Raw genomic sequence first — 24,945 nt, forward strand, 5'->3', positions numbered from 1 at the left:
CCCAAAGAGTAATTTTGAGTACAACAGTCACTGAAGCCGTGTTATGCAGTTGTCAACTTTCTTGGTATACGTCGTTATCCCGGGACCGAGCAAAAGAGGTTAGACAAAGCTACAAGATCAACTGCTGCAATTCAGGCGCGCCAACAGTAGCCAATTTCCAACAACGCAAACGATCGACCGATATGGATGAGATCATTCCTGGGCTGTGGCTCGGTGACCTCGCGTGTGCACTCTCCCCTGACTATCTTGATCTGGCCGGCGTCACGCATATCGTCAGCGCACTGAAACAGTCGCCCGCATCGCTTCTCAACGATGAATCAGGTGTCAAGCTCCCTTCGGGACGCATCATTCCCCACGAGAATATTAAGCAAGTGCGCATCGACGACGTCGACGGCGCTCCGATCCTCGTCCACTTCAGCTCTATCAATGAGCTAGTCGACAGTGTATTGCAGGAAGAGTGGCACGGTGAAGAAACTGAGGGATCTGCACAAGCCTCGTCTCAAGAAGAAGCAGGCCAGTCAGCAGCCGGTGGAGACTACAATAGCATCAGGGAACAAAATGTAAACGGTCAATGGGGTCATTGGGAGACGATGGGCACTGGCACCGTGCTTGTGCACTGCCAAGCCGGCATATCGCGCAGTGCCACCCTCGTCGCAGCGTATCTGATGTGGCGCCGTGGTATAAGTACTTCTGCTGCGCTGGAACTCATTCGCGCAAGGAGGCCACAGGCCGATCCGAACTCTGGCTTCGTCGCACAATTGGAATTGTACGAGCAGTGCGACCATCAGGTCGATCTCAGACACAAGGCAGTGCGAAGGTACCTCATGTCCAAGACAAATATCCTAGATGGCGACTCGGCGGACGATATGCTGCTCAGCTACTACCCTTCTCCGTATCCTTCACCGGGCATGCATCGAAACAGCATGAGCATGACGTTCACAAAGGGAAATAGAAGTAACAGCAGCAGCGAGGAGCCAACGAAAAGCTCACCATCAATTTCTCGGGCTTCTACATACGACGGTCATTCCGCCTTCAGTGCCGTAGATACCGCTTCCGATCCGAGCTCACGCGAGGCATCGCGCAATGCTTCGCGACGCGGCTCTGTCGATCTTCTCAGTGCCAACGCCACACCCGCGCGACGTCCCCGCACATTTTCGCGAACCACTTCCACGTGGCACAGGTCGATCAACCTCTCCGTTTCTCCTGTGCAGTCGGATCAAGCAGCAGCTGATTCGTCGCCAGTCGGCTACTTTTCGGAAGGCGCAACGCACGAATTGCCTCCTGCTTACCCCTCCTCGAGCCTTGCCCAGCCGCCTTCCGTAGAGGTGAAAGTAACTGAGACGCAGGCGAACGCGCGGCTTCCCGGTGGTGTCAGCTCGTTGCGTGGAAATGAAGTCCGTGGTGCCCCTTCCGGCGGCTCTTCGTCTGGTCAAAACTTCGCTGCTCGTGTTCCCACTGTCACAGTTCGCGAAGGCGCAGGCGTAAGCGGGTCTGGGGCGGGCAGCTCGTCAGCGCTTTCGCGGCCGGTCTACAGCGGGCCGAAGCTGCGCTGCAAAATGTGCAGGCGCGAGCTGGCCAGCACAGTCGATCATCTCATCGAGCACGAGGCAGGGAAGGGGCAGATGGCATTTGAGCATCGAAAACGCACGCTGCCTGGGAGCAAGGATGCAAGTGCCGGGACGCGTCTTGGTGTTGGCATATCAGGCAGCGATGCAGGGAGTGACGGCGCTAGAGTGGGCGCCATGACAGCAGCGCAATCGTCAACAAACGTAAGCGCAAGTGCATCGAATTCGCCTAACCAACCAGGGTATGCCACAAAACCGGCTGCTCAACCAGATGCCGCGCCATCATTGGAGCAGACACCCGGCTCAGCGACTGGGACCGTGCAGCAAGCGCAACTGTCGCAAGGATCCTCATCGCTAACGGCAAGCGGGCGGCCGATCCAATCAGCTGCGAGTCTGTCTGCTTCATTGCCTCCGCATCTTGCGGCGCTGCGGATGGGGCGAGCTGGACCGCATTCACTGGTGCATGCCAACAGCAATAGCACATCGCAAGCTCAAGCACAAGGGAACAACAGGCCAGTGTGCACGCAGCGCGCAGCGGTGTCCTTATCACTACCGTCGCCGTTGAGCCTGCTGCCTTCCGCGGCATGTTCTTCGTACTTTGTCGAGCCGTTGTCGTGGATGTCGGCACTGAAGAACGGCGAAGTCTCCGGGCGCCTTGACTGCCCGGCGCCAAAGTGCGGCGCCAAGCTGGGCAGCTGGGACTGGGCGGGGATGCAGTGCGGATGGTGAGTATGTGCTCTGCTCTGCCGAGCACGCCTGCGTTGCATCCAAAAGGGCACTGACTCTGTCCTGTCCATACAGCGGCGCGTGGATCACGCCTGCTTTCGCGCTCCATCGCTCGAAAGTGGACGTGCTCAGGTGACAACCTGCATCGTGTTTCACTTTGCATCGCGCGGCGCGGTTTACTGGCACACAAGGCACCGTCGCATCGCACATCGGGTCCAGCGTAGACTTTCCGAGGGGCAGTCATCTCATTAATAAATTGGAAATAGAAGAGGAATGTAATGATATAGATGAAGGAGTATGGCCGAAGTGCGCGAGCGGGAGCGCAAGGCGCGAGGGTGCAGGAAGGCGAGAGCGAATTCGTTGTCCCCCTTGTGCACCCCGCAAACAATGTGCCAAACGTTTTGTTTGAATTGTCCGTTCGTGCAAGCGAGCGAAACGAAGGTGTGATGCCCAGGCGCATAACGGACAAGTCGATGAATATGGTGCACGCTCAGCAAGGACTAAGAGGGAATTCATGTTATGGGCCAGGAAGAGGACTGATAATGTACGAAGGGAGCTATGAACAAGTGGTGACCTGGGCTCGCGTTAGATGCGTGAGGGTGAATCGGGTCATGATGGCTTATACAGTCCATAAAGGGTGGGGTAAATACCGGCGTGGAAACAGCTCTAAAGACAATGCCGCTGCGTTATAGCATTGCTCTCTTCCGCCTCCTCATCTTCGTCGTTGCTGCATGTGGGACGGCCCAATAAAAAGAGAAAGGGCGATGCTCGGTCGGCCAGTCAGTCGGTCGGGCAGCATCTATTGATTGGTGATCTGCAGCTTGCGCCCGTCATCCTGGCCCTCCTTGAGCGATCCAGTGCTGGCATTGGGGCCGGACATGCCAACCGTGGTGTGCGACGAGGAGCCCGTGCCGTGCGGGTGCTGCAGCACGCCGGCGGCATCGGGCTGCGGCGAGTGCTGCTGCTGGCTCTGGTGCGCATCGTTGAACACACCGGGTGCAAGCAGCTGCGCCTCGCCGTACGTGTCCACCGGGCCGCCGCCGCTGCTGAGCGCGCGCGAAGAGTTGTGCGTCGCGAACGGCATGCCCTCGCCCTCTGGCAGCATCTGCTGCGGCGGGGGCGAGTGAGTCGTGCCGGGGTGGTACGCCGCGGTGGGCCACGCGGCAGCACTGACATACTGCGCGTCGTGCGGCGCGTAGGTTGTGTCGGCGCTGTGCATCTGCGGGCTGGTTGGGTAGTAGCTTCCCTCGTGGCTGTATGCGCCGCCGCCAGCTGCCGCCTGCGGGTTGTTCGGGTCATAGTAGTGGTCCTGCTGCGAGCCGTAGCCGGTCTGGCCTGCATAGTACGCGCCGAACGCGTTGCCGACCGCACCAGCTGCTGTTGCGCCTGCTGCTGCTGCCCCTATGCCCACACCTGGACCCGGGCCATACGCGCCCATGCCCGCGTAGCCGGGGCTGGCATTGGAGAAGTGGCTCGGCTCATAGCCTTCGTTATAGTAGTGACCCTGCGACAGGCTGCCCCCGTTGAACGCAGGGCTGCCAATGGCGGTGGTGCCGTAGTTGGGATCCTCGATCATCTCTGGGTCGTCATCGTCGAACGGCGTCCGCGTCGTCGCAGGGCCAGCGGTGGTGGCTGCAACAATGTCTGCGTCCATCTGGTTCTTCCTCCGCCGCCTCATCAGCGCCCAGATCAGCAGCGTGATCAGCGCGATGGCGACGATGGCGACGGCGGCAAACGTGCCGCCGACGGCGCCTTTGTTGTCAAAGAAGCCGGACGAGCTCGACGAGCCGTTGCTGCCATTGTTCAGGCCGCCTGTATTGGTGGGGACGGAGCTTGAGATGGTCGACTGGACGGTTGTCTGAACGATGATGGGCGAACGAGAGGGGGTGACGGTCGTCTGGACGGTCGACGTAGTCGTCAGAATAGCTATAGATGTCGATGTGGACGATGATCTTTGCCGAGCAAAGCACAGAAATGGGGTCAGTAGAGCGACAAGGAGGCGGCCTTTGTTTTCGATGCAGACACATACGATGTTGTGGAAGAGGTAGAAGACGTTGTGCTAGAGCTCGATGACGTGGAAGAGGAGGATGTGCTGCTCGAAGAGGTTGTAGAGCTGGAGCTAGAGCTGCCACCTGATAGATCGGAAGATCAAAATCAGAGGAAAGACAACGAGGGACGAGTGCCAGTGGTGCATGCTTACCGCCTCCATTACCATTTCCGTTGCTTGTGGTGGCATTGCTAGTGATCGATCCACTCCCTCCACCTCCGTTGCCCTCTTCCGGCGTGAAGCATCGGAAAAGGTCGGACAGGTGAGTTGTTAGCATACACAAGCTCGAGCAGAACAGAAGAGGAGGCGCATGGTAAGCCCACAAGCAGGTTCATGGTGCGGATGCAGCTCGGATGGCTCGAGTGTCTTCCGCACGCGTTGACCAGCAAGGGAGCCCGAGGATGGGATCACGCGCGCAAGAAAGAAGATGGAAGCGTGGTACTCACGTCGCCTGAACAGGCCAGCCGGGGCGGCTGTCGCGCGCGGAGCTGCCACTACCATTGTTGGCCAGCAGCAAGGGTGTGTTTGTTTTCGCTACGCAGTTGAGTCAGGATACAACCCTCTTCTCTCTGTCTATTTGTCGGGCGGGTGGGCAGGTGGTGGTGGTGATGGTGATGATGATGCGTCAAATGGACCGCGGAATAAAGACAGCACGCTGTGCTCCTCTCCTTCTGCAGGCGTCAACAGTAAGAAATCCTTGGCGTGGTGTGGCGGTGAAGAGGAGGAGGATGCAGTGGTGGATTGCAAACAACCACGACGACGCTGCGAAAGCCAATCGGACGAGGGATCCTTAACAATCACAACCACAACGCTCCTTCTGATGATAATGTTGACCAGCTCTCTCTCTCGCGCTCCAACGGAAACAGGCAGCCTGTCTCTCTCCAGTCGGCCGGGCAGGCAGAGGCGCAGAGGCAGAGAGCGAGAAAGGATCGGCAAGTAGATGCGGGGCACTGCACAGCAAGGAAGTTTGAGTGCCAAGTCAAAGCCATGTGCAGTCACTCAACTTTCCCAAACCAGAAGTCATAGCCCGGAACTCGGAAACGGAGGAGACAGCCAAGCACTATACAGACAGCAGCACAGCAGTATAGCGGCGGAACTCCGCGACCATACCCCATATTGGCTTGGCCAACCCGGGTAACAGACCAGGCTTCCAACACTCCGATATCCAGGAGGACCCCGCCAGCCACTCGCGCGTGGGTTCGACGGGACGGAATACGGTCCGGTGACAGTCAACCTCGGCGCCCTCGCCAACCATTTTCCCTCTGCTTTCCACCACTCACTGGCTCACAGTCATGAGGACACCGACAGTCGCAGCCCGCTTGGTGCCTGTGAGCACAGCCAACTAACGTCTCGATAACCCGTCCGTCCATATCGTCGCCATCCCCGTCAAAAAATGGATACCGGTCTGTCGCTTGTCGCGTTGGACCGCGGCACAGGGCTTCCTACACACGGGCTTTGACCAACAAGCAGGAAGAGCTGCTCCTGTGCACGGGCGGCGGCGGAAGAAGGCGACTCAAAGCAGGACAAAGAAAATGGGAATGCAACTATGCATGACGAGAAGAAATGCATTGATGATTAATGGAGGCCATGCTATATATTATTGTATCCACGCCGCGTGCTCGAACCCGGCCGAAACAGCGTGTTCGTTACCATCCAACGCACCCAAAACATGGAATAAGCGTCCGTTGAAACTCTTTGCAGCTCTTGTTGTTCAGAGCTCTGCGCGTTGCAGCGGCCATTTGGCCTGGAGCCACAACAGCGATGCCTCCGCGGCCGTCTACGTCTTGCGGAACCAACGAGTCGTATTTCGCTTGATCCCTATGCGACCGACAACACGGACGCAAGAGGAAGGAGGTAAGCAATGCATTCATCGTCACCTCGCCGTGGATAAGCACGACGCGCAACTTACAGAACCAAAAGAAGCCAATGAAGCGGAAGACGGAGAGGCAGAACGTGGTCCAGAGGATGAACTGGAAGTATGTCGTCTGCTTGTTGTGCTGCTGCGCGTCGACCTGGTCCTGCGAGACGCCGCGGTTGAGCCCGTTAACGTTCTCGATCGCGATTGTCAGTCCGCCGTTCGTCAGCAGCCAGAATGCGACGAGGCGGGTGCGGAACGTCCTGTTGCTGTCGTCGATCGTCGGCTTCTCCGCCACCTGAACGGGGTGGTACGGCGCGACAGCGCGCGAGACGACGTTGCGGAAGTTGTTGTCAATGTCCTCCTGCTCCTGCTCGATCTCTTCGATCGTCCCGTCGGGGCCCTTGCTCTTCTTGGTGTCCACCGTCGGCAGCGCGTCCGCCTTGTCCGAGCCTTTGGTCCCCCACGAGACGTCGTGCAGGTTGCAGAACGCGTACACGTTGAGGATGTTGATGAACGACGGCGCAATCAGCATGTACTGTGGGAACGACGTCACCATGTGCCACGGGTCTGCGTACATCAGGGACGCGACAAGATACACGCCGAACGTCGCCGTCAGCGCCGCGATCAACACCAGCGTTGAGTTCTGCCCCGCGATGAATGTCTTGAAAAACTCGGCGCCAGAGCTAAAGTTGGTCGTCAGGAATGCCTTGATCGTCAGCCAGAGCGAGATGGCGATCAGGTAGCTGCCAAGCAGCCCAAAGACGATGAACGAGATGATGTACGTGTTCTTCTCGCCCTTGGGCCGGTTGCCGAGCGCCAAGACGAATTGCAGGACGAGAAAGAAGACGTAGACCCACTTGCACGCGAGGTTGACCCAGTGCAGAATGTCCTGCACCGTGCCACTCGAGCTCTTCAGCAGGACGTTCGGCACGAAGTCGATGATGATCGAGAACGTCAGCCACAAATTGGCAAGCGCAAACCAGGAGAAGAGAAGCGTGAAAGCATTGTAGAGCGCCTGGATGTGGAAGAAGAACAGGCGCAGGATCGAGTGGTTGCTCCGGTAGATGCGGAAGAAGTGGACCAGGGAGTAGATCGACGCGGCGAACGAGCCATTAAGCCACCTGCGACGCTGCGAGATGAGCTCCGCAGCACCTTCCGGCACGTCAGTCTCTCCCTTGGCGGGTTTGACGTATGTCAGCGTCCATCGGGCGCCCGCTTTAGCCACCAGCTCAAAGCACAGGATGCGGTCCTCGGCCAAGAACATGTTCTTCGTGAAGATGCCCATTCCATGCAGGCCCTTCTTGCCGAGCCGATCCGCGAGCGTGTGGTCTCCGTGAAAGTACTGCGCTAGCGGACGGCCTTGGATCGCTTTGAAGCGGTATGCGCTAAACGCGCCAGGCAGCACGCTGACGTAGCCAAAGGATGACTCGAGCGGCTTGTCGAGGATGTTGGACATCTTGTACTCAAAATTTTGCGCAGCGACGAGCGGGTTGATCAGCTTTTTGCCGCCCTGTATCATTGCATGAATCTCTCCACAGGCGCCGCCGAGATGCGCGTCGTTGTAGAACGCCTCCCAGAGGTAGTACAGGCTGCGCGGGCCGGGCTTAGTGCCGGCATCGAGCAGGACGCAAATTTCGGGCTGCAAGTGCCTACCGATGGCGTTGAAGAGCCACCGATGCGAGTTGATCTTCTTGCTGTTCTTTTGCTTCAGGCAGAACAGCATTTGCACCGGTACCAGGTTCGCCGGGTCGTCGCCATGCGGCTGGATCAGCGACGGCTTGGCGTCGACGGAAAGCTGCGTCGTGTACTCGAAGATGTGCGCCACAGTGTCCTTGCCATCGACTTTTCTCTTCATGATTCCATCTTGGTAGACACCCACGGTCGCGAGCAGGTCCAGCACCTCCTTGTCGCAAGGGTCGATTCCGTCAAATATCAGACACACGACAATACGCTGCCAGCCCGGTCGGCCTTCCTCTGCGCTGCGTCGCCAGAACTTGGACGACTTGCTCTTGCAGATGTCACGGATGTTGAGCATGACGCCATGGAGCGTGCGCGCAAGCAAAATGCGATCTTCGTTGTAATAGCTGCAAAAATAAGGAATGGCGGTCAGCACGTGTGCATACATCAACCTTTGCTCGGTAGCGCGAGCGCCACGCACGTGATGGCGATGAGCAGCTCGGTATCGCGGTGGTATTGAGAGTTGGCGCGCAGCGACCAGCCATTCTCCAGCGTAAACTCGTCCGGATCGCACGTGGCGGCCGTGTAGCGCATGTGGGTGAACTCGGTCGACCTACTCCCCTGCGCCCATTTGGGTTCAATGGAGTTTTTAATGGCCGTCGGGACGCGATGCTCGACGATCCAGTTGCCCTTGGTCAGCTTGACTTTGCGCGTCAGCCCGCGTTTGGGACCTTGTTGACGACGCGCCCACGCCACTTGCGACGCGCTGTCGTCCGGCCCGAGCTCGCCGCCCGAAAGACCCGAAAATGCCGTGCTCGTCTGGCCATACTGCAACATTGGCACAGCAAAGTTGCTTGGATCCGGCATGCTTATGAAGGCGCGCGTACATGTCGGTGTCAGCTTCTGTTATTCTACAAAGCTATAGCTTACACTCACCCATACGGCGCAGAAGGCGGATACCCTGGGCTGGGGCCGAACTTCTCTTCAGTAAGCGGCATCTTAGCCTCATCATCGTAGCCAGCCGCATATTCGGCGGGTGGGCCGTGTGTGAAGCTGGACGCATAGCTCGGGTCATCGCCCTGCGCGTAGAACGGGTTGCCGCTCGCCGACGGCTGCCGACCATGGTTAGCAGGATTGCTATGGCCGCCGACCATCGTCGCAGAAGAGTGGTCCATTGAGCCGCCAGAAGGCCCATGGCCACCATTGGAGGAGGCGGCGTAGCCGTTGTTGTACATGCCTGCGCTGCCTGAGCGGCTTTCGTAGTACTCGTGGCCGCGCTGTGCACCGTCGTGGTGATCATGTATCGTTTCGCGATCCATCAAGGCAGCACGGGTATCAGGTTCGAGCATCGGAGGAGAGCGAAGGTGGTCGGAGGGGTATGAAGTATCGCCGAGAGGAAGGTATGCCGTGGTAGCAAGCCGGTGGTCCGGGTTACGATTGCAATGTTGAAAGGGCAACGGAAAGCAACGTCGGTCAGCAAGGGGATCGCATTATACATAAATGCAATGGCCAGCAGGGATCCGCGCCTCCACGCTACAGGGAGGCTCCCAGTTCTCTATCGTTGTGAGAGATGCATGAAATGGACAACCTTTTCGGTTCCATGTGACCCCCATACGCTAACCCTTCCGCCCCTTTGTGCGGCCAGCCTTGTGACTCACAAATACGGGGGCTGTCCCTTCCAACTGTCCTCTGGGAACTCCAACAGGTGTTGCTGATCCTTGCCGGTTAGGAGGACGGTGGTTGTAGGCCATGTTGGATATATACCCAGAGCTTGATCACGACCAGGTGAGGTGGGTCTACGGAAAGGATGGGGCTGAAGCTCTGAGAATAGGTCCCTGTAGTGGCCCCGAATGCCATGTAAGGAGAGGATGCCGAGAATTTGCCCGCTCTCACCCACGGGCTACACCGACCAGAGCAGCGACTGCCGGTCAACCTTCCTGCTCAAGCTCTTTCTTTGTTGAAATCTCGAAATTGAAAGAAAGCAAGCCCGAGACAGAGATATATGATCGATGGATTTGAATTTGACGCTTTGCACTGCCCTGCTGCCGCCCGAGATTGTGGTATAGCGAGAAGCGTGGCGCAGGCAACGAGGCAAGCAGGGGCACAGGCGCAGGCGCAAGCGGAAGCGATGATCCTTCCAGTGTCCAAGGCGGGGCGCTGGATGACTTTGGTCGTGAATGCGCCGCCAGACCTCAGAGAGAGGCACTGCAGAGTGTACGTAGCCGCGTCGCGCAATGCCGACGACAGATGCTCTTCCTTTCCGCCTACTCAACTCGAGGCGTCGTGACTGGATCTGCTTAGCATGGGATACGCTTTCCTCTCCAGAATGAAAGCGACTTTATTGTTTTCCAAGGTGCACAAAAGGTGAATGGAAGGAGGATGTTTGTCCGTCGAGATGGTGAAGACAGCACCGTCAACAAAGTTGTGTGTGTGCGAGACTATGCACTACACAGGACCATGCGGCCGTCAACCAGCAGCCAGCCGTCGCGTGTTGCGCGACATCTCTACAACGGCTTTCCTCATTTGCCATGACTACGTTGCAATGACGCGCGCAAGGCATAACACTCAGACTTGGTCCACAATGACATCCCAATGGCCGAAATGCACTTCAAGAAGCTCTATCTTGCATGCCAACTGCGCAGATGCATGTGAAGCTCCGAAGGGTTGAGTGCTGTGCATATGTAGGACTGGAGTTGGGTGCGCAATGACCGTTTTACGCTGTGTTTCCTCGTTTAATAAACATGAACTACGACGACCACGCGTGGTGACGTGAACCATGTTAACATTCACTTCGGGCGCCAAGGTATCATCCTTCAAACCAAATATAAGCGACAGAATGAGTGACTGCAGCAGATGTAGACGTCGCCACCTATGTCATCCAAGATGGTCGGGCTTGCCAACTTCCAAGACAGCGACAAGTTGCGCGAAGGCTCTTAACTTAGTGATGAATCGATTCGCTTCGAGTTTCTCTTTCACACCTGCGCTCGCTAGGATCGTCGGTGACCTGTGGTACGCATAGCACTCGCAAAAGGTAGTAGTAGCAGTTTTTTCAATAATTGATGTAGAGCCCTACTTCATCTGAGGTTAGCCGGGCGGTTGAACTTGATTGCTAGTACATGGTTCTACTATACCGTCTACATTCCTTAGGACATGTCAAAGTGCCCGCTCGGCTGCAAGCAATGCTGCTTGCTATTTAATGTGAACCGATATGGGCCAAGCCTATCGAGAAGGATCGCTGCCTCATGTTTACATGACGACATGGAGTCGCCACGTAGCCGGTTGAACAGGTCGATATCCCAACTTTGATCGAAACTGGATCTTGTCACGAGTATAATCATGAGGTATGAGTCATACATTTATGCGTATCTCCAGCCAAGTGGGCGTTACGTGCCATTAGCGCCGTGCAATACAGGTAGATGCTGGGAAATAGCGAAATTGGAGATCGTACGTGGCAGATGTAGATGGCACTTGTTGCCGAGAACGAAACCCTCGTCAGTGGATGAAATCTATCTTACCAGAAGGAACAAACAACTGAGTCTGCGCACAACTGTCACTCACAACGCCGTCCCTTGGGGCCGAGAGAGAGTCAAAGGAGGGTGAGAGATCAATTTGGATAGGCGCCTGAGCAGTCTACCTAGGGCGATGCTACGATGGATCGGCGATACAGCGGTGCGAGGGGGGGGGGTTAGGTCCGCGGGTGTTGTGTAACCAATCATGATTGGAAACAAAAAAAAGTTGCCGCGAGGCGTCGGCCGAGACAGACAGACAGGGCCCCTGTTACATGTACAAGTCCAAGTAACAGGGTTAGAAAACACGCAGCACCGTGGTCGGTGATAGCTTCTAGACGGCGTTCCCTTAACTGCTGCGATTGCTTGCACTTGGATTTACCAAGAGCTTGAGTCTCGGTAGTGGTCAACAACAACGAGACGCTACGCAGGGTTAGCTAGTGTGGAGGATTCGACCATAGTAGTCGTGGTAAAGCTGATCGTCGCCTCGGTCTTACAGGCTTTTGCGGTCCTCATTGCTGCCTGACCCTATGGCATCTCTCTAGTGAATTCCTATCTCACTTCGTTCTCATTTCTCTCCGCTGGAGAAGCTCAAGTGCTCAGCTGACGTCGGTTGGAGAGAAAGGGTTGCACCTGCAACACATCGCAAACCAAGGCAGTCTGGTATTGCGTGCGGACCTTCAGGATGGCGGGCTCCTCCGTCGCGCAGTGGGCGCAGTCGTCCATCTACGCTGCCTTCTGGCCCTCGGACGCTTTTGGGGTAGACGCACACCCAAGTCTCGGTACCACCGCACAGAATGTGCTGCTTGACCAAGCCTTTTCCTCGCCCTCTCCCGACGCAAGCAACAGCAGCGGGCAGCTCGCACAGACCGTCATCGCCGACCCTCTCGCCGCAGCTGGGGCTTCGATCCTTCTGCATGTCGGTAAAGGCAGCACGCCTCCGCGATGGATCCGCAATACTTGCCGCAACTACGAGGGCTGGGGGCCCTTGAGTCAGCACAGGGATCTTGACTTCACGCCTTGCTTCCTGCAAGCTGTGTTCATTGCCGCTCCGGTCCTGTTGCTCGCATTGTTCGGTGAGTGAGAATGGCGGGTTCCTTGCTATGTAAGCTTCCTCTAGCTGTATCTGACATCTTCAGTCTTCACGATTTTATCAGGCGCTGCGAATCTGGTACTCCTCGCCAAGAAGGAAGAAAGACCGCTCTCTCGCTTCTCTCGATCACTGCTAAGATCAAAAGAAGTGATCGTCTGTGCATTGGCGGTCCTTGCGGCTGTGAAGCTGTCACTATCGTACGGTATATTTGGTGGCGTTCTCCTCGATATTCAATCCATCACTCCCCTCATCACCTTCCTCGGCTACCTCCTCATCCTGGCTGTGCAGCGTCTGAACCACACTCGAACCCGGCGCAGCTCCACCATCCTGCTCTTCTTCTGGCTCGAACAGCTCATAGCGCATCTCTTGGAGCTGCACAATACGCTTTCAGGTCACAGCTCGCCGATCAGCGAGGACACCGCAGGCTTCATAATTCTCGTGCTCAAGCTGGTCCTGCTCCTGTCCGTCTTCGGCCTCGAGTGTGCCGGCGTCGAGGTCGGCAGCCTTGCACCCGAGCAGAAGGAGGCATACCTCAAGCAGCGTAGGCAACAGCTTTTCGAGCAGCGAAGGGAGGTGTTGCGCAATGGAAAAAAATCGAATGGCTACAGCGAGTTGCCTCAGCACCATGCGAATGGCAGTAGCGCCGCGAGAGCTGCGTCGGCTCCGATCAGCGCGGCGGAAGACTCTGGCTTCGCGTCCGTCTTCTCCGACGAGGGCGGCACAGATGGCGGCTACGATGCGTTGAACGTCGAGAAGGAATGTCCGATTAACACGGCCAATGCTTTCTCGCGTTTGACGTTCAACTGGATGCAGCCGATGATGTCGCTTGGTTCCCAAAAGTTCCTCGGCGAGGATGACATGTGGAGTCTTCCTCCAGACGAGGACGCCGAAGCCCTCGGCAAGCGCTTTGCGAAACACTGGAAGACAACACGCACTCGTGACGGCAAACCACGCATTTGGCTCACCCTAGCCAAAGCGTATGGCGGTCCTTTCTTCTTTGCTGCCGTCCTCAAGGCCGCACAGGATACGCTGGCTTTTGCACAGCCGCAGGTACTACGCAAGCTGCTTCAGTTCGTGCAGAACTGGGACACGGAAGGCCACAAAAACCTCGTCCCGATGCAGGGCTATGTCCTCTCGGCTCTGCTCTTCTTCGTCGCAATTGTCCAGACCAGCTTCTTGCACCAGTACTTCCAGCTCGCTTTCATGACCGGCATGCGCGTGCGCGCGGGACTCGTCAGCGCCATCTACAAAAAGAGCCTTAGATTATCCAACAATGAGCGGGGCAAGCGTGCCACTGGCGACATTGTCAATCTCATGAGCGTCGACGCCACCAGGTTGCAGGACCTCTGCACAGTGAGTATACCTTGTGTGATACGTGTTAGTCATACTGCACCGCTAATCAGCCACTCCCTCTGTCCCCCGCGCATCTGTTACTTAGTACGGCCACATCATCTGGAGCGCCCTTTTCCAGATGACCCTCGCGTTCATCAGTTTGTACTCGCTCATGGGCTGGCAAGCCTTTGTCGGCGTTGCGATCATGGTCGTTAGCGTTCCGCTGAACACTGTCTTGGCGCGCTACATGAAGAAGCTTAGCGAAAAGCAGATGGTGGTCAAAGACCGTCGTACGCGCATGATGAACGAGATCTTGCAAAACATCAAGACGATCAAGCTCTTTGCATGGGAGGACGCTTTTGCAAAGAAACTGAACCAGGTCCGGAACGTTGAAGAGCTGCGCCTCCTCAGGGTCGTCGGCACTGTTTCGGCATTCTTCAACTTTTTCTGGACCGCCATCCCCTTCTTAGTGTCTCTTGCGACATTCACAACGTACGCCTTCACCAGCGACGTCCCGCTCACCGCCGACGTCATCTTCCCAGCGCTTTCGCTCTTCTCATTGCTGCAATTCCCGATCGCCATGCTCGCCAGCATCATCACGGCCGTCATCGCCGCGCAAGTCTCGGCCCGCCGCTTGGCCGAATTCCTCGACGCCGGCGAGCTGGATCCTGAAGCGCGCAAAGTCATCATCCCCGGACAGTCCACTGCGTCTGCGGATGGCGCGGCGCTCACACCTGAGGAGGTTGAGAATGCCCGCGTGCCCGAAATCGGTGACGACGTTGTGACTATCCGCAACGGCGAGTTCGAATGGAGCAAGGACCAGCCGGTGCCGACGTTGCAGGACATCGATTTGACCGTCAAGAAAGGCGAATTGCTCGCCGTCCTTGGTAAAGTCGGCGACGGCAAATCCTCGTTGCTCGCTGCCATCCTTGGTGAAATGAACCGCACGGATGGAGAAGTCGTCGTTAAGGGCCGCACTGCTTACTTTAGTCAGGGCGGCTGGGCCATGGGCGCCACGGTGCGCGACAACATCCTCTTCGGCCTCAAGTATGAACCAGACTTCTACCAGCGCGTTATTGACGCCTGCGCACTTGGCCCCGACCTCAATATTTTGCCAAATGGAGACCAGACCGAGATCGGAGAACGCGGAGTCTCGCTTTCTGGCGGTCAGCGTGCTCGTGTTGCGCTCGCCCGCGCCTGCTATGCTCGTGCAGACATCTATCTCCTGGATGACCCTCTTGCTGCAGTTGATGCGCACGTTGCCAGTCACATCTTTGAGCATGTCATTGGGCCCAATGGGATGCTCAAGAGCAAAGCGAGGATCTTGACGCTCAACTCAGTCGCTGCACTCCCGCAATGTGATCAGATCATCTCAGTTCGCCGCGGTATCATTTTGGACGAGCGCGGTACCTATGCTGAGGTCATGGCAAGGAAGGGCGAGCTGTACACCCTCATCACCGGTCTTGGCAAGCAATCCAACGACAAGAGCGACGACACAGGGCTTAAGTCCGAAGGAGAGGTTGCGGAGCAAGAGCAGAACGTCGATGAAGGTTTCATGCAAGCCCAAAAGGAAGAGATGAGGTCGCGTCGCGCGAGCTCGGCGTCCATGAGGAGGCCGCAGATGCTGTCTCGCAAGCAGATCAAGGCGGAGACACTCAAACAGCTGCGCGAAACCTCCACTCCACAGGAAAATCGCGCCACTGGCTCCGTGTCATGGGAGGTATACAAGCAGTACGCCAAGAGCAGCAACTTGATTGGCGTCTCCCTCTACTTAGCTGCGCAGGTGCTCACGCAGGTATTCCAGGTCGGCCGTGACGTCGTTCTGAAGCAGTACGCCGCAAAGAACTTGGCAGCAGGTGGGGTCGACAAGGGCGCTACGACCTTTTTTCTTGGTATGTACGCTACAGTCGGTCTCTCCGGTTCGTTGATGATGTGCGTCGCACCGTTCATCCTCTTGTCGTGGCTCGTCATCTCTTCTGCCCGCCGCTTCCACGACGGTATGTACAGCTCGGTCATGAGCTCGCCGCTGCAGTGGTTTGAGACCATTCCGACCGGCCGCTTGCTCAACCTATTCAGCAGGGATATCAACGTCATCGACGAGACGCTTCCACGTGTTGTGCACAGCGCTATCCGAACCGGCATGATCGTTACTGGTGTACTTGTTGTCGTGTCTTACTCCGTCCCACCGTTCCTTGTCGCGGTCATTCCTCTCGGCATTGGCTACCACTACATCCTCAAATATTACCTTGCAACATCTCGAGAGCTCAAGCGTTTGGACTCAATTTCCAAGTCACCGATCTTCCAGTTCTTCAGCGAAACCTTGGGCGGCCTGAGTTCCGTCCGCGCCTTTGGCCAAGAGGCGCGCTTCATTGCCACCTCATTGGCAAGAGTCGATCGCAATCAGCAGTGCTACTTCCCAAGCGTCAGCTGTAATCGTTGGTTAGCCGTCAGGATCGAGTTCGTCGGCTCTGTCATCATCCTAATCGCCAGTATGCTCGCTGTTGTCATTAAGACACGTAACGGCAACATGGAGGCCGGTCTCTTGGGTCTGATGATGTCTCAGACGCTCAACACGACGCAAGCGCTGAATTGGGTGGTCCGCAGCGTTTCTGAGGTTGAGCAGAACATCGTCAGCGTGGAGCGTATTTTGTCTTATTCGGAGCTCACACCCGAGGCCCCTTTGGAAATTCCTGACAACAAACCACCGGCAGGTTGGCCAAGTAAAGGCGACGTTGCATTGGAGCAATACTCGACCCGGTACAGGCCCGAGCTTCCCTTGGTCCTCAAGGGTATCAACGTCGCCATCCGCGCAGGTGAGCGCATTGGCGTTTGCGGCAGGACTGGTGCGGGCAAGAGCTCGCTCGCCCTTGCGCTTTTCCGCATCATCGAGCCTACGAATGGACGGATCATCATCGATGGTGTTGATGCAACAAAGATCGGCCTAAAAGACTTGCGTCGATCTATTTCCATCATTCCTCAAGACGCCAACATTTGGGAAGGAACACTTCGAGACAATCTTGATCCCACTGGCGAAACTGATGATGCTGCATTGTGGAGGGCCCTCGACTCTGCACATCTTCGCGAGCATGTCAACTCCCTAGAGGGTAGGCTCGACGCGAAGCTGTGCGAGGGAGGCACGAACTTCTCATCCGGACAAAGGCAGCTCATCTGTATTGCGCGAGCGTTCCTGCGTCAATCCGAAGTCCTCATCTTGGACGAAGCGACGGCAAACATCGACCTGGAAACCGACGACAAGCTACAAAAGATCGTTAGGTCTGAATTCAAAGGCACCACCATCACTGTGGCGCACCGCCTCAACACCATGTGAGTGCTGCCTCGCAGTTTCGCGCCCGGCTTCAAACTCTCTGACCGCCTTGTTCCCTTTACGCAGTATGGACTCAAGCCGCATTCTCGTGCTGAAGGACGGAGAGGTGGCTGAGTTCGACACACCAGAAAATCTTCTGCTAAAGAAGACATCGATCTTCTTCTCCATGGCCGTCGAGGCCGGCCTTGTGAAGGTGCAATAGACCTGATCGAACAGCATTGGATTAGAGCCAGTGGAATGTACGCAGACGGTGTGGCAGACAGCCATGACTTTATTTACTCGTATATCAATCGTCCTGAGTCAGGTCAAGGATCTCTGGTCGCGATGCGGCCGAAGCGTGCTGAGGAATTGGATGCCTAGCACGTTCTTTCGAGGGTAGCAGAGTACCACCTTCGACCAAGCTATCCAGTTGCTGAAGGAATGCGCTTCCTTCGCGATGTCGTGCTCGTGCGGGCTGTGACGCGGCGATGCGTGTCGCTTTGACCGGCTCGTGGACGGGCGGCGAATCGTCAAAAAGAACGATAGCGTCCTCAGGCGACGCGTTCCTTCCTTTCTTGAGTAGTGGCACAGGCTTTCTCGGTGTTTGAACCTCGGCGCTTGTTGATGAAGCCGCATGTTCGCGCTTCTGCGAGCCAGCGGAGGATACCGACAACGTGCGAGTAAACTCCTTGCTTTTGCCTTTGATGCGTTCAACTTGAGAAACACTCTGCGATTTAGCGTCAAAAGTCTTGTCATCGTCCGAGGCGGCCTCAAAGAATTTTGAGAAGACATAATCGCGGCCTGTAGCTGGTGATGACGGCAAAGCGGTGGGCTCTGTCCTTGGAGCCCCATGATTCGCGCGGCTCATCCATGCTGGCCGTTGCAGGCGATCCTTGGAAGGGTTTCTGGTTTCCACCAGGTCGCCTCGTGTATCGTCTTCCAAGCTGTCATCGGAGAGAAACCCGAAATGCATCTCTTTCTTCTTCCTCGGCGTCGCCTGAGGGGAAGACTTCGAGCTTGTAGATTTGGTGAGAGAATGGAAAGGACTAAGGGCATCAGCAAGAAGCGACTGCTTGGACATCACAGTGCTGCTGACTGAGGAACTCCTAGAGAAGCTGCGACTCGTCGTGCCTTTGGAACCCTTCTTCTTGGCTTGGACTTTTTGTGCCTTTCCCTTCTGCTTGGACTCCCATTCGGATATTAGCTCTTTTCCTCGTCGCGTATCGGCTAGTAATTCTTGAGTGATCCACTCCAACCTAGGACCTTCTTTCATTTGCGGTTTGCACTTCGGCTTCGAAGAAGGCCCCTGAGACTCGTCCTCGACTACATCGAAATCCTGAAGCAAGGATGCCGCGCCAGCTGTGCTTGGTGATGGAGGAGGCGGTGGCTCCATCTGCAGCTTGTCCAAGATGGACTGCACAAGCTGATCCAGGGAGCTGTCGTCAAGGCTGACGCGATACTCAAGGCGTCCATTCATAGGTCGTGTCCGCACAATTTCTTTAAGCTGAATGAGAGTATTTTTGGTGGTCTTGTGAGTGGAGCTCGAGGACCGTGCTAAGATGGCAGACGGCCTCGAAGCAGGACATGATGTCGATGCCGATGAGCAGCCAGCTCGAGACTCGGCTCGGTGCTCGGCATTGTAAGATCTGGCAACACGTGCAAGAGTCACTTTTTCGCGCAAATCATACACGAGTGCGCGATTGCCATTTGCATCTTCCAATAGTGCCTCCGCTCGCATGCTTCGTACCAAGATGCCCTCAGCCAGCATCATTTGAGTTTTTCGCCGGATTTGTTCATCTGTCCATGCAAATTTTTTCCTGAACAGCACTAGCAGTCTCACCAAATCAAGGCACATGGTGTCTTGCGTTGAAGACCATTCCAAAGCGCTACTCCGATCGATCCGGTCGACGTCGAATGTATTTTCGGTCAAGTGACTAGCGTCACCGCTCTTTGTCCAATCCAGCTCAAATTGCGCGCTGGTGCATCCCAGCTTGAGACAGTGTAAAGTGGTGTTGGGCCAGATGTAGCTTGCGAGAACGGACACACTATCTGGTGTGGTCAGGAAATTGTCCCTGACCTTCTGTGCCACAGCCTTTTGCCTCTTATGTAGCAAGCCACTCTCGTTGGTCTCCAGTTCCTGGCAAATTTCCGCTAATACGGCGTCCCGCTGGCGCCGCCATAGAGCCTCGTTAAGTTCAAGACGCGGCATCCATCTTGGACCTTCGTATGACGGTACTGGTGGTGCGTCCGATGCGACAGATGCTTTGAGTACATTGACCAGGCGGGTGCCAAACCCAAGTGAAGCGAGCACTTTGCTTATTGTGGGTCCGCAGCTGATCACGCCTGACAAATTGTAGTCTCCACCCGAGAGGCAGGCGATGAGAATCAAGCCCTCCCGATCCAGAGGTAGATTTAGCTCTTCGTCTTCTGCATCCCTTGATTCGTCACCGGAGGCATCGCCCTCTTCAGTATCAGATGCATATGCGCTCATCAGCCAACCTTGGCATGATTCGCATGGCTTGTTCTTGTCCACGGCAATCGCTTTTTTAACCGTGTACATGGGCATGTCCTGAGACTTGAGGTATTTTCCCGACGCTTGCCTACGGGACGGGCCTGCGAGGCCGTTGCTCTCATTGGAAAGAGTGCGGGCCATGTGCCGTTTCTTGGTAGCAAGCGTGCCTGGTAGACCTGCGCCAGCGCTGTTACCAGAGGAGCGATGAGCTGGTTAGCAAGAGTAAATCGAATGAAATCTATCACCTAATGGCGCCTTGCTCACTTCCTAAACACGCGCTTGGCGCCGAACAGTAGAACATCCACATCATCTGTCAATACGACGTCGATGATATTGTGCTCGTTCATCCAAGCCAGCTCCGCTTCTGCTTCCCCCGGCGCAGTCCTCTCTAGAAACCCAAAAGCCCTAATGAGCAGCTTGAATTCGTCTGTTTCTTTCTGTGCCTTCCAATGTAAGGCTCTACTCGTTTCCTTTCCTCTTTTGAAGCTCGGCTTTCGGGGGCCATCAAAGACAAAGACGGGCAAAATGGGCAAGCTGAAGAGATTAACGAGCCGGTAAAATATCATGCGAAGACTGGCGTTTGGGCCGACCTCGCCCGGAAGGCCTTTACCGTGGAACATCCATAATGAGGAATCGATGCCGAGCCGCAAAGCCTTGTACGGTGAGGCTCGGTAGTAGCGCCATGCTTCGTCCTCTAAGCTGGAGATGGTGCAGGCGTGATCGAGATGGTTCCAAAGCCCAGTCACGCCCATGGTGTACACCGTCGAAGCTGGGAGCACCCACAACGCGCATCAAGCGCTGAATCAGCTGGTGCCCGTGGAGAGCGGAGCAATGACTGTGGCAATAGTGCTCAAGGTCCCAATTCAGCTACATTTCAGAACGCCCATCCAGGATGCAACAGCAAACTTCTCCCGAAGACCTACCACTGGGTGTGGTAAAAGAGTTGGATAACTCATGCGCCGTGCTAAATGTGGCAAGGGGCGCGTCTTCGCGTGGCAAGTGTAGAGCATCGTTCAGCCATTTACTGCTCTGACTTTTCTTAAGCCAAAAAGATACCAGAATCCTCGCCACTATACACCTTTCGTGGTGACTTGGGATTAGTTTGGAACAGTAGCATTCTCTTGTATGGTGCCAGATGTGAAGACCGAATGCTTTACGTGTATGCTACATGTTGAAGATCCTAAGATTCAAATCGGCGAACCTCACGAAGGCTGCGACTATAGCCAAGCTGACACAGGCGGGGAAGAGATGAAGTCGGACGATAGAGTAGACCCACACGGTGCCCAACGGCGGCGTCCGGCGCATGACAACTTCCCAGTCCGACTGCAGAAGAACTGAGATGAGAACGGGGTTCCATAATATGACGAATCTACGAGCAAGAGCAAAACAATCACCTTGGCCATGACCCACAAAAAGGAGCAGCCGCTGAGGATTCCGACCAGGAACAAACCTGCTTGAAGCAAAGGCTGATCCTTCCCCTTCTTGGGCATTGCTGCAGGAGTGCGCCCACTTAGGTATTAGACAGGCGCAGTGCGGAAGAAGGTCTCACCAACGCACTAATATATACGAAAGTTCCGAGTACTGGCAGGCAGATGGAGGGGACGATCGTGTCAATAATGGCCCTCACACCATAGGATGTACATGTGTGCGCCAAGGCACTCACTCGGCACATTTGCGAGCATCTTCGTCATTTCACCCAGGAAACTCGGATGCTGTGCGTACTGCTGCTGTATCATGATATCTAGCAGCAAGAACAGGAACCCAAATGGCATGGTCCAAATAATGACATCAAATGCCTCCTCCACTTGTGGGTTCATGCCATCTCGATTCGCATCCTCCATGACTTGCTGCGCGCTCGTACCCTGAACCGAGTATTCATCTGCGCCATAGTCATCCTCGCCGTCATCTCCGGAATCCGAATCGTCGTCAGGTTCGTCCTCTTCAGAGTCAGAATAGTTGGCCCAGGCGTGCGCTTGCGCAGTCTGTCGCTGCTCGACCCCCGGCTTGAACGGGACAAAGTCGGCAGGCAACCGCTCGTAAATTCCACTTTGCTGCGCGAGACGCTCGATCTCTTCGTCTGGGATAACCTCTTCGATCTTTCCCATCTTGTCACGCTGTAACCTGGATCAGACCAACAGCTCGCTTATAGCGGCTCAGGTCACACTCCCGTGTGATCTTTTGCGTCAAAAGGTCAAATCGATACGCTAATATGGAATGGGAAGTGGCCATGCGGCGCCAGGCTAGTGCCGTCAGGCAAGGTGTGGCAGTCGAAAGGCGGGATTTACGTGAAGCATTGTCCAAATTCGCGAATCGGGGCAGGCTGGAGCCCGTAAATATTGTAGTTTCATTCTGCGCCCGGAGCGCCTCGGCGAGCGTTGAGCTGGCTGGCAAGTGCTCACCCATCTTCCTGCAGCCGAAACAGAGACTTTGAACATGCGCTTCTCAACCTTGGTAGCTTGAAATGCTGCTAGGAGTCTCACGAAAAGCTACCCGGCCCTATCCTGTTGTCGACAATACGGAAAGCTAGCGTCAAAATGATGGCCACACGTACCGTTGCTGTTGACTTTGCCAAGGTCTACTCTTCCTTGCAGCTTGGCAGGCAAACCGTGTCTGGCCTCCAGGCCTTCCGGAAGAGGGCTGACGATGCCCGCCGTCAGCTCAACCAACTCAAGGCTGAGAGGACTGACATCGACTTTGCTCACTACAAGGCTCTCTTGAAGGTGAGCTGGCTGCCATATCGAAACAGCTGTCGTCTAAGACCAGCGCCGGGAGAACGTCTTGGAAGGATCTCTCAATTCACCATGATCACACCCACTTTCCTCCCATTTCCCCTGATTCTTCCAGAACCAAGACGTCGTAAACCAGGCTGAGAAGATCCTGAAAGACTTCAAGCCCGTCACATACGATGTCGCTGCCCACTTGAAGGCAATTGACGCCTTCGAGGCCAAGGCTGTGAGTTGAAGGGCCGGCAGATGGATGGAGTGCTCTGATGTTGTCAGGAACAACGCACCCACAAGGGCATGACTCAACATCGATCCTTCCGCGATGACGCTTTTCCTCCGCCAGATTTGGATGCTTACTTTGGCATGAATTCTTTGACTGCAGGTTGAGCAAGCACAAGAAACAGCGGCAAAGATCGAGTCTGAACTCAAGGACCTCAGGGCAACGCTCAAGAACATCGAGGACGCCCGGCCATTTGACCAGCTCACCACCGACGAGGTCATCGCTGCTAGGCCAGAGATTGGAAAGACAGTCGAGGAGATGGTCAAGAAGGGCAAGTGGGAAACGCCAGGATACACGGAGAAGTTCGGCAGTGAGTTTGGCTGGCGCTTTGCCTCACTAGGCCACTACCTTGGCGTTATATTGATAGCCCTCTCTTTGACCTCACAGACCTCAGCGCGATCTAAGACGTATCATAGACATTTCACTCGCTGTATTCAGGATGAACCCAGACAAGGCTATGCGTTCGACCAGCGGGGGTGACCGGATCCGAGTGAGGAGTCAGGAGGGCAGGAGGATGATGAATGCTGGAAAGGGACACGCCAGGCCTTCTGTGCAGTCGCAGATCGCTGCTGATGCTTATACAGTACATGCTGATCATGCATCGAGGTCTTCCATCTTGCACTCTCTATCATACAAGGTCACCTTTCCAAATGGATCCGCGAGATCGCGAGTGGACTGTCGCATCAGTCACGCCTCCTAGGAGGTGGTGAGCGACTACGGCTAGGACTAGGTCTTCGGCCACGGCTACTGTCGCTATCACTGCCACTGTAACTCCGGCTTCGACCACGGCTTCGGATGGGACTGCGACTCCGGCTGTAGCTCCGATCTCTTGCATCACGCCTGGGAGGTGAAACAGAACCTTCCTTCATCGAGGCCTCGCGAGCTGGACGCCTGAGAGGCGGCGCGCCTGCCCTGACTCCTCGTGGCGGCGAGTGGGAGCGTGCGGATGAGTGGGACAGAGATCGAAGACGAGACTTACTTGCGGCGGGACGCGAAGGAAGGTCGCCATCATCGTCGTAGCTCCTAGGTGGCGCTCTTGGTGGCGGTGAAATAGGCGAGCGAGAGCGACTGTAACCAGGTGATGGCAAGCGACCGCGGCCACGCCTGTCGCCTCGTCTATCATAATAGTCGCGACTGTCACGATAAGAGAGTCTGACATTTTGATCGCGCTCGTTGTGGTGGTCGCCCACTTCGCGGTGTGGGGATCTGCCAGCTCGGGGCTGTCGTTGCTCATCGTCGCGCCTTCGGTGTCTGAGCTCCTGGTCGAACTCCCTCCTCTCTTGCTCGATCCTGCGGCGATCGTCCTCGCGTTCACTCTGCAACCTGCTCCTCTCTGCGCGTTCTTCCTGCTTGATCTTCCAAGCCTCTCTCCGCTCCTGCTTCTTTCTTTCTTGCAGTTCGTGATTGAAGGCATCACCTTCGTTGTAGTCGGCCCTGATGCCAAGTGTACGAGCCATCTTCTCCGTCTCCTTGGCCTTTGCCGCAGCAAGTGCATGTACATCTGAAGGCCGGAGAGCTTTTACTTCAGACCTACTTTGTTCGAATGAGCCGCCCATCGCAGAGCGAGGATTCTCGAGCGCCTCATTCAATGTTTTCCGCAGCATAACGACCTTCTCCTCTATCTCAGCCTCTGGTAAGTCTTTGTCTTCCAGCTCCATGCGCAGCTCCATGCATCGCACCTCGACTTTGCGCTTGCGCTCATGCTCGAGGATGCCAGCGTCCGGCTTGCGGTCAAGCGAGGAGGACGCTTCCTTTCGCTTGGAGTCTTCCGAAGAACGTCCGTAGCTGTCATCACGGAAGGACCTAAAAGCGAGACTGCGCTGGATGTAGCCATTGGTACCGCTGCGGACGGGAATTGTCAAATGACAACATAGACAGTCAGAGGCGTGGTTGAGAATTGACTGCGGATAGCCATTGACGCTTACCTTCCACGAGCCGTTGTGAGTCCCACCCCGTTATACATCTTGACTATCTTTCTTATTCTCTTTTTAGTTGAGCCGATGTCTTGGTTTTCCTCTTTGAAAGTGGCTCTGTCGGCTTGCAGCTAGAGGTGGATATGCGCTGGAAAGCATGGTGTACGTGTGTGCAAGTAGAAATAGAACGTCGCTGCCATGTAAAGGAAGCTGATCTCGCCCGCATTCAAGAGTTGGTGACCAGCTGAGTCACTACTCCAAGGAATAGGGTTGTTTCTCGGTCTTGTGCAGTCTTCCTGAATACCATGTCTACGTCCCGCTCCACATCTCGCAATGCACGGTTGCACACGCAGGCAGGACAACAACCCCATCCTCTCGAAGCTCTCGAGATGCTGTCGATGCGACTCGT

General features: G+C 55.9%; 8 protein-coding genes across 8 annotated transcripts; 3 read left to right on the forward strand and 5 right to left on the reverse strand.

Moving 5' to 3' along the window:
* Nucleotides 1-78: 78 nt before the first annotated feature.
* Nucleotides 79-2,473, forward strand: K437DRAFT_289675 (uncharacterized protein). The gene is made up of 2 exons (XM_013390521.1): nt 79-2,290; nt 2,367-2,473. Exons 1-2 carry the CDS (start codon nt 183-185, stop codon nt 2,425-2,427), a joined length of 2,169 nt encoding a protein of 722 aa, XP_013245975.1. The 5' UTR covers nt 79-182; the 3' UTR covers nt 2,428-2,473.
* Nucleotides 2,474-2,948: 475 nt separating this feature from the next.
* Nucleotides 2,949-4,780, reverse strand: K437DRAFT_117147 (uncharacterized protein). Its single transcript, XM_013390522.1, has 3 exons — nt 4,492-4,780; nt 4,321-4,423; nt 2,949-4,243 (listed from the first exon to the last, which is right to left on the reverse strand). The coding sequence occupies exons 1-3, from the start codon at nt 4,613-4,615 to the stop codon at nt 3,091-3,093; spliced, it is 1,380 nt and encodes a 459-aa protein (XP_013245976.1). The 5' UTR covers nt 4,616-4,780; the 3' UTR covers nt 2,949-3,090.
* A 1,110-nt stretch (nt 4,781-5,890) lies between these two features.
* On the reverse strand, nt 5,891-9,555 carry K437DRAFT_231194 (glycosyltransferase family 2 protein). The gene is made up of 4 exons (XM_013390523.1): nt 8,810-9,555; nt 8,355-8,741; nt 6,248-8,280; nt 5,891-6,156 (listed from the first exon to the last, which is right to left on the reverse strand). Exons 1-4 carry the CDS (start codon nt 9,220-9,222, stop codon nt 6,116-6,118), a joined length of 2,874 nt encoding a protein of 957 aa, XP_013245977.1. The 5' UTR covers nt 9,223-9,555; the 3' UTR covers nt 5,891-6,115.
* Nucleotides 9,556-11,740: 2,185 nt separating this feature from the next.
* K437DRAFT_253463 (putative YCF1-vacuolar ABC transporter) lies at nt 11,741-17,415 on the forward strand. The gene is made up of 4 exons (XM_013390524.1): nt 11,741-12,455; nt 12,537-13,825; nt 13,911-17,128; nt 17,196-17,415. Exons 1-4 carry the CDS (start codon nt 12,065-12,067, stop codon nt 17,329-17,331), a joined length of 5,034 nt encoding a protein of 1,677 aa, XP_013245978.1. The 5' UTR covers nt 11,741-12,064; the 3' UTR covers nt 17,332-17,415.
* A 969-nt stretch (nt 17,416-18,384) lies between these two features.
* K437DRAFT_117258 (PIN domain-like protein) lies at nt 18,385-20,544 on the reverse strand. Its single transcript, XM_013390525.1, has 3 exons — nt 19,885-20,544; nt 18,949-19,807; nt 18,385-18,754 (listed from the first exon to the last, which is right to left on the reverse strand). Exons 1-3 carry the CDS (start codon nt 20,370-20,372, stop codon nt 18,608-18,610), a joined length of 1,494 nt encoding a protein of 497 aa, XP_013245979.1. The 5' UTR covers nt 20,373-20,544; the 3' UTR covers nt 18,385-18,607.
* A 240-nt stretch (nt 20,545-20,784) lies between these two features.
* K437DRAFT_271924 (uncharacterized protein) lies at nt 20,785-21,784 on the reverse strand (the record flags this gene model as incomplete). The annotated part of the gene is made up of 4 exons (XM_013390526.1): nt 21,284-21,784; nt 21,178-21,201; nt 21,015-21,112; nt 20,785-20,943 (listed from the first exon to the last, which is right to left on the reverse strand). Exons 1-4 carry the CDS (start codon nt 21,723-21,725, stop codon nt 20,785-20,787), a joined length of 723 nt encoding a protein of 240 aa, XP_013245980.1. The 5' UTR covers nt 21,726-21,784.
* Nucleotides 21,785-22,073: 289 nt separating this feature from the next.
* K437DRAFT_253467 (putative ATP7-F1F0-ATPase complex, FO D subunit) lies at nt 22,074-23,326 on the forward strand. Its single transcript, XM_013390527.1, has 4 exons — nt 22,074-22,340; nt 22,465-22,572; nt 22,726-22,933; nt 23,011-23,326. The coding sequence occupies exons 1-4, from the start codon at nt 22,155-22,157 to the stop codon at nt 23,025-23,027; spliced, it is 519 nt and encodes a 172-aa protein (XP_013245981.1). The 5' UTR covers nt 22,074-22,154; the 3' UTR covers nt 23,028-23,326.
* An 883-nt stretch (nt 23,327-24,209) lies between these two features.
* K437DRAFT_206592 (cwf21-domain-containing protein) lies at nt 24,210-24,586 on the reverse strand (the record flags this gene model as incomplete). The annotated part of the gene is made up of 2 exons (XM_013390528.1): nt 24,210-24,465; nt 24,549-24,586. Coding segments are annotated over 2 exons (294 nt in total), but the record flags the coding sequence as incomplete, so codon positions are not given.
* Between the last annotated feature and the right edge of the window lie 359 nt (nt 24,587-24,945).

Source organism: Tilletiaria anomala (assembly GCF_000711695.1).
Source record: "Tilletiaria anomala UBC 951 chromosome Unknown K437scaffold_4, whole genome shotgun sequence".
Lineage (NCBI taxonomy): Eukaryota > Fungi > Basidiomycota > Exobasidiomycetes > Georgefischeriales > Tilletiariaceae > Tilletiaria > Tilletiaria anomala.

Excerpts from the sequence above, each read along its gene's own strand:
- K437DRAFT_253467 (XM_013390527.1), top strand. The coding sequence starts at position 22,155 with ATGATGGCCACACGTACCGTTGCTGTTGACTTTGCCAAGGTCTACTCT. Across the intron at positions 22,341-22,464 it reads ACTACAAGGCTCTCTTGAAG|AACCAAGACGTCGTAAACCA; the intron begins GTGAGCTGGCTG and ends TGATTCTTCCAG. Across the intron at positions 22,573-22,725 it reads ACGCCTTCGAGGCCAAGGCT|GTTGAGCAAGCACAAGAAAC; the intron begins GTGAGTTGAAGG and ends CTTTGACTGCAG.
- K437DRAFT_117258 (XM_013390525.1), bottom strand. The coding sequence starts at position 20,372 with ATGGGCGTGACTGGGCTTTGGAACCATCTCGATCACGCCTGCACCATC. Across the intron at positions 19,808-19,884 it reads GCCAAGCGCGTGTTTAGGAA|CGCTGGCGCAGGTCTACCAG; the intron begins GTGAGCAAGGCG and ends CTCTGGTAACAG. Across the intron at positions 18,755-18,948 it reads ACACCATGTGCCTTGATTTG|ATCTTACAATGCCGAGCACC; the intron begins GTGAGACTGCTA and ends ACGTGTTGCCAG.
- K437DRAFT_253463 (XM_013390524.1), top strand. The coding sequence starts at position 12,065 with ATGGCGGGCTCCTCCGTCGCGCAGTGGGCGCAGTCGTCCATCTACGCT. Across the intron at positions 12,456-12,536 it reads CCTGTTGCTCGCATTGTTCG|GCGCTGCGAATCTGGTACTC; the intron begins GTGAGTGAGAAT and ends CGATTTTATCAG. Across the intron at positions 17,129-17,195 it reads GCGCACCGCCTCAACACCAT|TATGGACTCAAGCCGCATTC; the intron begins GTGAGTGCTGCC and ends CCCTTTACGCAG.
- K437DRAFT_289675 (XM_013390521.1), top strand. The coding sequence starts at position 183 with ATGGATGAGATCATTCCTGGGCTGTGGCTCGGTGACCTCGCGTGTGCA. Across the intron at positions 2,291-2,366 it reads GCGGGGATGCAGTGCGGATG|CGGCGCGTGGATCACGCCTG; the intron begins GTGAGTATGTGC and ends CTGTCCATACAG.
- K437DRAFT_117147 (XM_013390522.1), bottom strand. The coding sequence starts at position 4,615 with ATGCTAACAACTCACCTGTCCGACCTTTTCCGATGCTTCACGCCGGAA. Across the intron at positions 4,424-4,491 it reads CGGAAATGGTAATGGAGGCG|GTGGCAGCTCTAGCTCCAGC; the intron begins GTAAGCATGCAC and ends CCGATCTATCAG. Across the intron at positions 4,244-4,320 it reads TCTACCTCTTCCACAACATC|ATCATCGTCCACATCGACAT; the intron begins GTATGTGTCTGC and ends TGCTCGGCAAAG.
- K437DRAFT_231194 (XM_013390523.1), bottom strand. The coding sequence starts at position 9,222 with ATGCTCGAACCTGATACCCGTGCTGCCTTGATGGATCGCGAAACGATA. Across the intron at positions 8,742-8,809 it reads CCGCCTTCTGCGCCGTATGG|CATGCCGGATCCAAGCAACT; the intron begins GTGAGTGTAAGC and ends CGCCTTCATAAG. Across the intron at positions 6,157-6,247 it reads CATTGGCTTCTTTTGGTTCT|GGATCAAGCGAAATACGACT; the intron begins GTAAGTTGCGCG and ends TCGGTCGCATAG.